This window comes from Pongo pygmaeus, chromosome 5 (genome assembly GCF_028885625.2).
Source record: "Pongo pygmaeus isolate AG05252 chromosome 5, NHGRI_mPonPyg2-v2.0_pri, whole genome shotgun sequence".
In the NCBI taxonomy this organism is placed as follows: domain Eukaryota; kingdom Metazoa; phylum Chordata; class Mammalia; order Primates; family Hominidae; genus Pongo; species Pongo pygmaeus.
Window position 1 is genome coordinate 69,808,359 of NC_072378.2, and position 14,042 is coordinate 69,822,400.

The 14,042-nt window shown below is 37.2% G+C and overlaps 1 protein-coding gene across 20 annotated transcripts in view; it reads left to right on the plus strand.

The window, feature by feature from the left end:
• Positions 1–14,042, plus strand: part of FAM135A (family with sequence similarity 135 member A) — a 153,748-nt gene that overhangs the window by 56,804 nt on the left and 82,902 nt on the right. For 19 of the 20 annotated variants that reach the window (XM_054492354.2, XM_063666309.1, XM_054492356.2 and 16 more), the window contains 3 exons: positions 11,502–11,641; positions 11,755–11,825; positions 13,247–13,420. In XM_054492354.2, the coding sequence (XP_054348329.1) occupies positions 11,502–11,641; positions 11,755–11,825; positions 13,247–13,420 (385 nt within the window). Of the gene's footprint in view, positions 1–11,501; positions 11,642–11,754; positions 11,826–13,246; positions 13,421–14,042 lie in introns of those variants that run through there. The other variant, XM_054492363.2, reaches the window with a different exon arrangement.

Here is a 14,042-nt window from a genome sequence, read left to right on the forward strand (position 1 = left end):
CTTTCCTCAGATTCAACAGCTTCTATCATTACCCTTTAATTGTCTTTTTACCTGGTTTAAGAGATAGTGTTAGATTGCCATTTGCTTTGGCCTGCTGAAATAGGCAGTTAAGAGATTATCACATTGTACTGCAATTATTTATTTGAATGTTTCTATCCAAACTAGACTGGGAGCTCTGAAAATGGGCAGAGTTCTTACTTATGTTCATGTCTCTTAGTTCCCAATATTTGAGAGACTTAATAAATTATGGTTGAATGAATAGTCACTTGGTCACAAAGTAAATGAAAGATACCAGTGCTAACTGTTTAACCAAAGGAAATGGAAATGCAGATAGTGATAGAAATAAAATGTAAATTATCATGATTGAATGTAAGCATTTAGAAGCCTCTAATTATCTCAAGTCTTTAAAACTATAGATCTGAATGTTTGTGTTAGCAGATAACTGATAGGCAAAATAAAAATCAAGTCATTTGAACAAGGAAATAGGATATTAAATTAAGAAGTTAGATGAACATTCATTTATTAAATAAATACTTTATGATTGCCTATTATGTGTGAGACCTAAGTGCTCAGTCTTAAATTAAAGCAGTGAAAAAGATTAATGTGGTTTCTGACTTAATGGAGTTGTTCTCATCTAGCAAATATTAGAAAACAAAGTTTCAGATTCAAGACAGTAATCTTAGCATACACGTTTAGGTCTTCTTGTTTCCCAGACCCTTCAGTTTGATAATAACATTAAAGTGTAAAAAGGAATAACAGAACAATATTTCAGTTATTTATTTTTTTTTTTAATTTATTTCTTTTTTTTTGAGACAGTCTCACTTTGTCACCCAGGCTGAAGTGCAGTGGTGTGATCTCATCTCACTGCAACCTCCGTCTTCCCAGTTCAAGCAATTCTCCCATCTCAGACTCCCGAGTAGCTGGGATTATAGGCATGCACCACCACGCCTGGCCAATTTTTTTTTTTTTTTTTTTTAGTAGAGATGGGGTTTCACCATGTTGGCCAGGCTGGTCACAAACTCCTGACCTCAAGTGATCCACGTGCCTTGGCCTCCCAAAGTGCTGGGATTATAGGCATGAGCCACCACGCCTGACCTAAAATTTTGTTATCTTGAATAACTGAAATTCTATACCATTGAACAGCAACTCCTCATTTTCCTACCCCCTGTCAACCCACATTCTGCTTTCTGTTTCTATGAGTTTGACTGCTTTATATACCTCATATAAGTGGAGTCATAAGTATTTGCTTTTCTGTGACTGGCTTATTTCACTTAGCATAACGTCCTTAAGGTTTTTCCATGTTGTAGCTATGACAGGATTTTCTTTTCTAAGGCTGAATAATATTCTTTAATATGTACATACCACATTTTCTTTATCCATTAATTTGTAGATAGACATTTAGGTTGTTTCTACCTCTTGACTATTATGAATAATGCTTCGATGAATGTGAGTATGCAAACATCTCTTTGACCCTCTTTTATCAGTTCTTCTGGATAAATACCTAGAAGTGAGATGCTGGATTATATAGTAGTTCTATTTTTATTATTTTTATTTTTTGAGACAGGGTCTCACTCTGTCACCCAGGCTGGAGTGCAGGGGTGCGATCATGGCTCACTGCCCTCGACCTCTTGAGCTTAAGTAGTCCTCCTACCTCAGCCCATGAGTCACATATGTTTTGTACGTATGGAGCCCAACTTTGTTGCCCAGGCTGGTCTTGAACTCCTGGACTCAACTGTTCCTCCTGCCTCGGCCTCCTAAAGTGCTAAGATAACAGGCGTGTGCCACACACTGTGTGTGGCCAGTCGTTCTATTTTTAATTTTTTGAGGAACCCCCATAGTATTTTCCACAGTAGCTATACTGTTTCACGTTTTTACCAACAGTACACAAGAGTTTCAGTTTCTCCACATCCATAAGTGCTGATCATGTTCATAATACTAATATGAAGTAAGAAATAAATGAGACAAGGTCCTTGCCTTCAAGAAATCTCCATTTCTTCCTCCTGAAAGGCTCTTCCCTTTTATCTTCATTTGACTAACTCTTTTTCATGGTGTTTCAACTCAAATGCTATGTTGTCAACAAAGCCTTTCCTGGTTTCACAGCCTGAGTTCACCCCCATATTGTAAGATGTCATAGCACTCTGTCTTCTGTACACTTGGTGTAGATGTAATTTACAGAATTAGGTGAGGTCAAGGAAAATGGTTGGTTTTTTTGTTCAGTCCACTTAGCTGAGAACAATCCATGGCACAAAGCAGCTATATAATGAATGTGTAACTTTGCATTATGAAATGTATTGCACATTTTTTGATGATTACATAACACATTATTTTATTAAATAATAAAATGAACACCCAGGTACCCAACCTTTCATTTAAGAAATAGAACATTACTAGTACTGTAAAATCCTCCTGTATACCCCTCTTGACGTTTGTGTTATTCTTTTGCTTTCTTTGTAGTTTTATCATTTATGAGTGCATTTTGTCAGTATGAATATATTCCGAGGAAATATCTGGTTGAGTTTGAAAAATATTGAGTGGCAGGCACAAACCCAGCTGTGTAAGATAGCCTAAATATCGCTATTATTAAAAGAAGTCTCCCAGAAGAAAAGTTGAACAGAGTCTCTGGGTTGTGGTATGCTTCTTTGTACCTGAAAGGTTTTAAGACTCCTTTTGGAGATATTCGTGGGCAAGGTCAAGGGTGAATTGTGTAAAACTGAGAGTTTACCACTTTCAGGGCTTCTGGCAAGATTGTAATGTGATAAAATATTGGATGTCTAACATATGGAACAGACTGATTTGCATCTAAACTTAACATTGCCCTCCTCCAACTCTCAGGAGCAGGCCAAAGCAGAAAACTTCAGTGAAGTGAAAATAGTATCGTCAGATGATCTAGGCAAGAAACTTCATTAGTATAAGCCAAGCACTGAAAAGAAATCTAGCCAAGCTTTTAATCTGTCCTCAGGTTAAAGTTGGTACCCTAGCAGCAGGGATGTTAACATATCTATCTTTTATGGCACACAAATCCAAACTACATTGGTCACTGTAGATTATCTGAGGAAGAGGATCTGTTTGGGATCTTCCTTCACCATCTTCCTAGGCATTCCCTTTGCATCTCTTCTATGTTGAATCTCTTATTTCCTAACATCTATTTTTTCTCTTTCTTGGTGTATTCTCTCAGTTTCGTAGAGCCTATAAATAGTTAACTTGTTGAGAAAAGTGGCATGGGAAATAAATATTTTGAAGCCTTCAGCATCTAAAAATCTTTTCATTTTACCCTTAACAGTTGTTTGGAAGTTTAGCTAAGTATAGAATTCTAGGTTGGAAATCTTTTTTCTTTGGAATCTTGAAAATATTACTCCATTATCTTTTGGTTTGCAGCATTGCTGTTAAGTGTTCCAAAGCCATTCTGATTACTAATCTTATTTTTTTCTCCAAAAAAAAATAAATGACTGATTTTTAATCTTCTATGTGACCTTTTTCCCCTTTCAAGAATCTGGTAGAATATCCATTTGGTAACTGGGGTTCTGATGGCACATAATGCTGTACCTTGGGTCTTTGAGTACTTCAGTTCTGAGAAATTTCTTAATTTGTTAATAATTATCTCCCATCTGTTTTCTTTGTTCTTTCTTTTTGGAACTTCTTTTGTTTACAAGGTGGATCATCTTTACTGGCTTTCTTAAGTTTTAGTTTTTTCTTCTCCTTTTTCCCGTTCTCTTCTTGGCTCTACTGTGATATTTCTTCACCTTTATTTTTAACCCTTTTTTGAGCTATTTGCTTTTGTGCTTTCTATCTTTTACCCTCTTATTCTGTCTCCCACTCCCTTTCTCCTTCTTTTCTCCTTTTCTTCTCTCCTTCCCTCTCTCTCATCGCTTCTCTCTTCATTTTAAAATCCAAGTGCTCTTTTGTCTGAGTGTTCCTTTGCTATATCAATGTTTTCCTGTTTCATGAATGTAATATCTTCTCTAAGAACAATATTCTTCTTTTTTAAAAAAATTTTTCGTATGTTACTTTTTTTCTCTTTGTTTTAGTCTCTAACTTAAACATGTTAAAAGTTTCCTTCTGATATTTGATAGGCCTCAGTTGTCTAAACATGACTGAAAGGAAGGCTGATGGGAAATTCTGAGAGAATACAGGGGACTTGTCTGAGCTTCATTTTAGGGCGATGGTGAGCCATTTGTCTAAGGAATCTTTGAAGTCAGTATTGATAGTTATTTTTCATTCAATTCATTAGATTCCCCACGTCAAGAACTGTGAAGAATCTGAGATTATACTATATATATCATTGAGAATTCTTCTCTATGGTTTCACATGTTTCTGAGAAGAGAGAAACATTTTATGAGCAGAGGCACTGAAAGCCTTCTTTTTACAGACCATCTTTTTAAGGATATGTGTGCAATGAACAGCTTTGGAAGTTACAGACAGTGTCTCTGTCTAGAACATACAGTACATTTATTTACTTTCCAGTATAATGGACAGTGCAAAAGTTACATAGGTTTTCTTATAGCTACCCTTATAAAAGACAGAGGTTTCCTAAGCTTAGGGTTCCTCAATTGTGACCAAAAACCCACCACATACATGGTATCCACCTGGCCTGCCTCCATGTCACTCCCATGGGACTTGGAAGAATGAATACGAGGGAAGCTAACATGAACAAGAAGCTCATGCTGCTTGCTATGCTGTGCATAATCAAACCTTTTGTCTTTGACCCAAGAGTCTTGTGTCTTCTGCCAACATTTATGAAACTGTGGCAGGCTAGCTTGTTAGGTTGCAAGTTTGGTAAAATCTAAGATTTTACAGTTCTTGAAATGCCATAGAAGACTCTTGTCTGTCTCCTTCCTAGAGAGTAAGAATCTAGCTGACAGCCTTCTAGGAGCCCAGTAGAGAACAATTCTGGAATCTCTGCACTTAGTATTCAATATGCCTACGCTCGTATATTCATGCTCTCTCAGTTTTGCCAGGTGATTTTTTAGTTCAGAGGACTTTTATTCTCTTCAGAGAATAAACTTCCAGACTTCTGCTAGGGTGAAGGAGGGGACAGCGACCTAGTGGCCTGTAGTAGGGGAAAGAACACAGGAATCAGTTTTCTTCTTTGCTGATAGGTTCCCTTCTCAAGAAAGCATTGCCTGGCTTTTCTGTTTAAAATTGCTGTCTTTCTCATCCCTCTTTCCTTTCTTTATTTTTCTCCATAGCATTTAATACTTTAACTTTCAAATGTATTCTATCATTTACTTACTATATTTATTCTCTATCACCCCACTCCATTAGGATGTAAGCTCTATGAGGTCGGAGATTTTTATCTCTTTCATTTTACTGTGTATCCCGAACACCTAGAGAATACCTGATACATAATAAGTATTCAGTAAATATTTGTTGATCAGATGAGTGAATGAATGACTAGGAAGTTGCACATCTGTTGCCTGTTGCTTCTGGTTTGAGAATAAAATTAAGACGAAGTTTATTATATGTAAGTCACTGGTATTTCTTTTTTAAAGCTTAAAATATTGATGTCAGTTGAGGATATAGGCAACTTTCACTGAAATCATTCACAGCAATTTAGAATTACTGATTTTGTATACAACTTCTTATCTGGCATGAGAATTCCTTTAGAGCATTCCTAAAGGCAGCCTTCTTTTTTCTGTCAGATCATTTTTAGTATTGTTGGTAGAACCAATGGGTTTACTGAAGAATTGGTTGTGAGGCATAGAAAAGAAGAATGAATAAAGTTCACAGATCTAGTAAGTGGCAGAACCAGGACTAAAACCTAGCCAGTCTGGCTTCACAATCTATGTTCCTAACCACTGCACTATGCTGCTTCTTGTTGAGAGAAAAACAGCACCCCCACCCCCCGCAAAAAAAAAGAGACGAAAAAGGAGTGGCCCATGAGGTAGGAGTAGAACTATAAGAGTGTGATGTCCAGAAAGCTACATTTAAGAAGTGTATCAAGAATGAGAGAATGGGCAACATAATGAGACCTCATCTCTACAAAAAATAAAAAATAAATTAGCTTGGCTGAGGTAAGAGGATTGCTTGAGCCCTGGAGGTCAAGACTGCACTGAGCCAAGATAAGTGCCACTGCACTATAGCCTGAGCACAGAGTAAGACTCTGTCTCAAAAAAAAGTAGAAAAAAAAAAAAAAAGAACAAGAGTGAAAAAATGCATATTATATGATGGATCATAGTATCTATATTAGATACTGACTATAAGTCAAGTAAGATGAAGTTTGAGAGTTGACCTTTGGATTTAGCAAAGCAGAAATCATTAGTGGTTTTGATAAGAACAGTTATATGGGCTAAAGTCTGATTGGAGTATGAATTATTGCTATGTAAAAGTTTATCCCACAACTTAGTTTAAAACAGCAAACACTATCTCACAGTTTCTGTGTGTCAGAAATTTAGCTGCGTGCCTCTGACTCAGAATCTCTCATTAGGTTATAGTCAATTACTTCTTCTGTATTCACACAAATCCTACTATTACTTCTTTTTTTGGAGATGGAGTTTCACCCTGTTGCCCAAGCTGGAGTGCAGTGGCACAATCTCGGCTCCCTCAGCAACCTCCGCCTCCCAGGTTCAAGCAGTTCTCCTGCCTCAGCCTCCTAAGTAGCTGGGATTACAGGTGGCCGCCACCACACCCACCTAATTTTTGTATTTTTACTAGAGACAGGATTTCGCCATGTTGGCCAGGCTGGTTTCAAACTCCTGACCTCAAGTGATCTGCCCGCCTCAGCCTCCCAAAGTGTTGGAATTACAGGCGTGAGCCACTGCGCCCAGTCCCTATCACTTCTATCACATAGATCAACCCTGGTCCTTTGTAGGAGATTGTGCAATAGTGTGAATACCAGGAAGAGAATCATTGGAGGCCATTTTAGAGGCTGGCTATCACACAGTGAGCTGAAAAGAGAATGGGAGATGAATCAAACACAATAAATAACAAAGACTTTTGAGTTTTGCCTGAAAGGGGAGCAGAGAAATAGGGAGTTTGTCTAGGTGCATCTGCAGGTAGATCCCGTAGTAGAGCTTATAGAACTTCTGATTATTTTTATTTTCTTATGAAATAAGAAACAAATTTATCAGTGAGACTGAAGACTAGGTTTGAGGAGAGAAAATAATTTATGAAATAGTCATCTAAGAATATGGGGATAAAATGGATTTGGAAAATACAGTATGATTGCTAGGCAGCACTAAAGACCCACTTGAAATTAACGGTCATGAATTTAAAGTATAGCCAGTCAAGATAGCTGTTTATTTTTCTCCAGGCACATTCAGTTTGTGGGTACAAGTATGGATTGGGCAGAGAGCTGGAGTTGGGATTTATCCAGGTCAATATGACAAAGCAAGGGTAGCATATTATCCTTAATAGGTTATATGCAAGAGTGTATTATAATGATGGATCATAGGATTTAAGATGGGTAAGGAAAAAAGGAATTAAGAGAAAGTAAGGGGATAATGAAAAGGAGTAGGATTCATGGAATCTACTCCTAAATGTGGTCAAAGGATTATTGAACTTGTGGTCTTAGAGGGTATGAACTAGAAAGACAGGTGGAAGTATGGGAGGAGAGGTTGATTGAAATTCACATTACAATAAACATTACACGTGTTCTCACTTATGAGTGGTAGCTAAATAATGAGAACACATGAATACATCTGGGGTAACGACACACCCTGGGGCCTGTTGGAGGGTAGGGGATGGGAGGAGGGAGAGGATCAGGAAGAATACCTAGTGGATGCTGGGCCTGATAACTGGGGGATGGGATGATCTGTGCAGCAAACCACCATGCACACATTTGCCCGTGTAACAAACCTGCACATCCTGCACATGTACCCTTGAACTTAAAAGTTGGAAATTTAAAAAAAGAAATTCAAATTACAGATGGATTGCAGTCGTTGGTAATATAAAAGTCTGGAGATTGATCACAGGAGTGAGGAGCTGAGGAGGGTTAGAGAGCAAGAACATTTAAAAAGAGGAGAAAAGGAACCCAGGAGATCAAAGATTAGGTTTACCTACATAGCTATTGAGTTCACCAAGAGTTATGGCTAGACTAGTTTTTGAAAAAGTGACCTTAAATTAGAAAATAAAGCCTTCAAGAAATGAAGGCTTCCCAGGGTTTATAGAGTACAAAAATGAGCAAGATAGTGAGTGGTACTGTACTGTCTGATCACAGGAGACTCAAAGCCAGTGGTATAAGTGGTTTTAGGGAGGAGAGACAAAGAATGTCTCAAAGCATCAGTAAGCAACAAAGAAGCTCCAGACCCAGTGGTAGAAGTTATATGGAAGTATTGAGAGAGATGCAGCATCTTCAGGGAAGAGCAATAGAGAAACCTTTGTTTCTTTAGGCAGTGGATTCTCACCTCACATTACCTGGGTGCTTTCAACAAGATTTACTTTCATTGAGGAGAATTTCTTTCCCTTCTCAGCTCTTTAACATACTCAGAAGTTGAGTTTCTGGTCTGCTTGGTTTCCCTTTAAGTATATATTTCCCGAAGCATCTCAAACTTAAAGAAAAGTTGCAAGTACATTATAAAGAACTTTTTTTCCTGAACCATGTAAGAGTAATTTGCCAATATGATTGCTCCATCATCCCAAATATTTTAGTGCATTATTTTTTTCTAAAGAATATTCTCCTGTATAACCCCAATACACCCATCAAAATCAAGAAGCTAACACTGACACGTTACTGTCGTCTTATCCATAGCCCCATTCAAGTTTTGCTGGTTGTCCCAGTAAAGTCCTTTATAGCAAAATGATCCAGTTTCAAATCATATATTGTAATTAATTGTTATGTCTCTTTAGTCTCCTTCATCCTAGAACAGTTCCTCAGTCTCTTCTTGACTTTCATCACCCTGACACTTTTGTGGAGACTACAAACCTATTATTTTTTAGAATGGTCTTCAGTTTGCATGGGTTTACAATTTCCTCATGATTCGATTCATTTTATGTGTTTTTGACAGGAATATCTCAGAAGTGATGCTTGTTCTTCTTGTTACATCCTATTAGGTGATACGTGGTTTCTATTTGTCCAATTCCTAATAATGTTAACTTGGATCACTTAATTAAGGTGCTCTCTTCCCAGCTTCTCTACTGTAACATTACTCTTTTTCACTTTGCAACTAATGTCTCTTGTTTCTTAAACTTCAGATTTTTTCATTCACTTATTTATTTATATCAGTATGGACTTACAGATTTCTGTTTACTCAATGGATGTTAATCCATTACTGTCATAATTTATTTTGATGCTCACTTTGTCCCAGATATGGCCGGGGCATTCTTTTCCAACTAGCTTCTATGCCCTTTTGTTGTGTCCCCACATTCTCTAATCACTTCCTTACTTTCTGGTATAAAAAAGATGGTCCAGATTTATCTGTGCCCTAGCTTTGGAACCAACCATTTCTACAAAGCCGTGGATCCTTTTAGTGGAGAATAGTACTAAAGACTAATATTTGTGGTTGTGCTACTCCCAGGCCATTTGAGTGGACAAAGATAGTAAGTACATTGTATACACCTATACACTTACACATACATATGCAAATTTACATGTCTTTATCTAAATATCTGGTGAAAACCATAAGTTCATATCAGTACTCTCAGTTTCAATCCAGTACCATGGGACTCATTCTGTATTTGTATCTCCTTTCCATATGTGTACATCCTTTCCCTGATAGGTAAGAAAACTGGCTCCCCTTATCCTTTAATATATTTCCTTATTTGATCAGTGCCTTATATGTGCCAATCTCCTGTCACTGCTTCTTCTCCCACACAGATGGTCTCCTTGAACTAGTTGGGCTTCACCTTATGCAAGGTCACTCCCTTATGTGGACCCCCTCCTTACCCCACTTGACCTCAGTAAGGCCTTGTGCTAGGAGCTCCTTTTCCTCACTTGGATTCCAGTAGTGTGTCAAGCTGCTGCTGCTGTCCACCGCCTTCTTGACTCCCACCCCCATATGGAGTCTTTTTATCTCTTTCAGATTCCTACACACCCTGTACCAGGCTGCTCCTCAGTAAAGACACTCTTTCCATCTAACTTGGGTTCCAATCCACCATCCTGAGGTGCCTTCCCTTGTGGTTGCCCTATTCATCCTGCTTGGGCTCCCAATACCTTACTCAAAGTCACTGCTGCACTTAGATTGCCTCCTCATCCTGCTCAGGTTCTGACACTTTACTCTTGGCTGCCCTCCTCACTCCACACAGACTCTGACATCAGGCCACCACCCCATGTGGATTTCATATGGGCATTTGGACCCTGTGCTCCCTGGCCTGCAGAGGCTCCCTGCCTTTGACTGACATCCACCAGCTTATGTGGACATCCTCATGACTCCAGTTGGAGTCTTATATCCCATTTTGAGCTCCAGACCCACCTTGGTCTCTAGTTCTTTTTCTTTTTCTTTTTTCTCTCTAGTTTCAATTGTTATTTCTGGAGCACAGGGTAATAAGATCATAACAGCAGGTGGGCTGTTGGAGTGACATCAATGACCCAGAGATAAAAACCAAACTTCAAATGGTAAGGACATAGTCCTCCACAAGACTCCCCTCATGTCAGCCATGAGTTTAGTGGTCTGCAAGCTACCCACAGCTGTGAACAGCTGGCTACAAATTTGGGGGTTCCCATTATTCTCTCATGTTTGATAATTCAGTAGAACAACTCACCAAACTCAGCATAGTGCTGTACTTATTATTACAGCTTTATTACAGCAAAAGGATTCAAATCAGAATCTGTATAGAGTTGATCTGAGAGGGTCCCAGATGTGAAGCTTCCATTGTTTTCTCCCCATTAAGTCAGGACGCATTAACTTCTCTCCTCTCGAACATCCAGTATGTGAGGTTATGCAGAGTATTACCAACCAGGGAAGCTCACTCAAACTTCAGTGTTCAGAATTTTTATTGATATTTCCTTATGTAAGCATGACTGACTGAATCATCGCCCATGTCGCTCAGTCTTTAGCTATTCTCCCCTCTCTGGATATTAGAGGTTATATCACTAGGCTCAAAGCTCAACTCTAATCACATGGCTGGTCTTAGTGATGTGGCCAGCCCCCATCCTGAGTCATCTCTTTAGCATAAACTAGGGGCCACCAAGGATTTAGAGGCTACTTCTCAGAAACTGGAGACAAAGGCCAGCCAAATTCTTTATTCCAAGTGTTTAGAGCTGAACTCCTAGCAACCAGTACAAAGGCCAACCAAATTCTTTACTATTCAGCTATGGAAAACTAAATTGCTTTCCTAAATGTGATATACAGATCAGTTGTTTACTCTAAAATTTCTGCTTCAATATTTCCTCATTTACCCTTCAGATTAAGATGTCATGCAGTAATTTTACAATGCTCATAATGTACTTATTTATTTTCTAATCATAGAAATAAGTAAACTTTCAGAAATGTTCCAATACTGCAGTATAAATTGATAATGACACTATAATAATATAATCAAACATATAGTATTTTAAAGTTCAAGTGTTAATTTGCTTGTGTTATATTTTACTTTTATCTGTCAATTACATATCTTATCTGTTTTAGGTATGACTTTAGCCTTTCCAGCCTCAGTTCATGATTCTCTAATTTGCAGTAAAACATTTCAAATTTTGTACAAAAATGAAGAGGTTGTTTTAAATGATGTTATGATCTTCAAAGTAAAAATGCTATTGGATGAAAGAAAGGTAAACATCTCTTCATATTTATTTATGTAAATATTTTTTGTAATGCCTCAAGGTGTTATTTCTAACTTTCTATAAAATTTCAAAAAGTATCTCATAGTGTAATTTCTTTTCAGATTGAAGAAACCCTTGAGGAAATGAATTTTCTATTATCCTTGGATCTACACTTCACAGATGGAGATTATTCGTAAGTAGCTAATCAATTAAAAAACCTTTAGGCACTTATGACTGTTATTTGTTATTATTAGATTGCCCATTTTCTTCTTAAAATTCATCCTATCCCTATCTTGTCTTGAACTACTTGTGTTTTCTGGGGAAACTTCATGAGAATGATTAGGCCAGCTCTATTGTGCCCATGCCGAATCCATGAGCTCCAGATAACAAAACCAGACAAGTCAAAGAAATATGGAACAATTTTTCCTAGCTCCTAGAAATTGCACTGTTAATGTAATACCACTACCATGAGGCATTTAAATGTAAATGAGCTCTTTTCCACTGTATCACTGGCTAATCTTTCTTGATGGCATCAGTTATGCTTTCTTTAGGTAGGACTTTGTTGATATTCTGAGAGTTATCAAGACTGATGACATGCACTTGACAGTTGTTCTAGTTCATTAATTTCCAGAGCCCTTGAGGAAGTTTTAGGATTGGCTACCTCCAACTCACGCACACACCTGGACATGCAGTCATATGTTTTAGGAACAAATTTTGCTTGTGTTCATTGAAAACAAGAATCAGAGATTCACTTAACAATTTTATTTATGCAGGGTTTTTTCCCCCATCTCAAATGTAGTTTTAGCAATAATTCTCAAAAATGATATATAAATTCAGACTGCGTGTGGGATAAGTAACTAAAAAGTCACATTACTGGAAGGCCTACTTTAGATGTTCTCTTCACTATATGGTAGCTACTGTTCATCTGTAATACTTGTTCATTACAAGGAATTTTGTAAAGTCTTTTTTTTCCACCAAGTCAGAATTATTTAAGTGGAATAAGCTGAAATGAGTAGGTAGTTCATTACCTGTAGATAGTTATAATGTATGGATGGAATTTTTTTAAGTATAATTGGATATAATTTTCATGGCATTGTTTCACATTTTTAGTATGTATAAATCTAATGACACACTAAATATCTACAATAAGATATGTTTTACTTTTTAAAATAACAATGGCCTGCTTATTTTTGAGCAGCACTTAATAAAATTTTGTAGAGTAAAAATAATTTGAAATATCCTTTGGGATTTATTATAATAGTATTTGACCTATGTTATACTGCAGCCTTGTAATAAAGAGTATTCTCTGTGGGGTAAAATTTTAAGATGAGATTAATTCCTGAAGTATCAAAAAGGATTCATTTTATAGGAATATTAGTGAAAAAATAGTTCATATCATGGACTGATAGAAAACAATAGGTGGGATCTGATTATTTTCTCAATTGGTACGTTTCATATTGCTTTCTAATGCAACTTTGATGCTTTAAAAATTACTCTCATTCGAAATTTTTAAAAAGTAATTAAGTAAATAGTTTTTATAGTTTCAACTACTGTATAATATATTGGCCTTTACTAAATATTTCATACTTACATGCTAAGTGTTCCTTTTTACAGGGCAGATGATCTGAATGCCTTGCAACTAATAAGTAGCCGAACATTGAAGCTGCACTTTAGCCCCCATAGAGGCCTTCATCATCATGTTAATGTTATGTTTGATTACTTCCACCTTTCTGTTGTGTCTGTTACAGTTCATGCATCATTGGTTGCACTACACCAGCCACTAATAAGGTAAATTTGACTAATATTTTTGTATTAAGCCATTCTTACACTGCAATAAAGAAATACCTGAGACTGGGCAATTTATAAAGAAAAGAGGTTTAATTGGGTCATGGTTCTTCAGGCTGTACAGGAAGCATGATGCTGGCATCTGCTTAACTTCTGGGGAGGCCTCAGGAAACTTACAATCATGGCAGAAATCAAAGGGGGAGCAGGCATCTCACATGGCCGGAGCAGGAGCAAAAGAGTCAGGGGGAGTTGCTACACACTTTTAAATAACTAGATCTCATGAGAACTCACTCACTATCATGAGGACAGTACCAAGAGGAATGGTACTAAACCATTCATGAGAAATCTGTCCCCCTGATCTAATCACCTCCCACCAGGCCCCATTCCAACATTGAGGACTACAATTCAACATGAGAGCCTTATTAATGTAGCATTTTTTTATTTTTATGGTGAAAACGTGTACTTTGCTAAAGATAACTGAAATAATAAGGACTTTTAAAATTTATAATAAAATTCAAGAGTATGGGAACATTGGCTTGATAACTTTTTTATTACAGAAATATGAAGCCATCTTTGTCAATCCCAAATAAGTTAACAAAGAAAAAATACAATCTGGAAATAACCA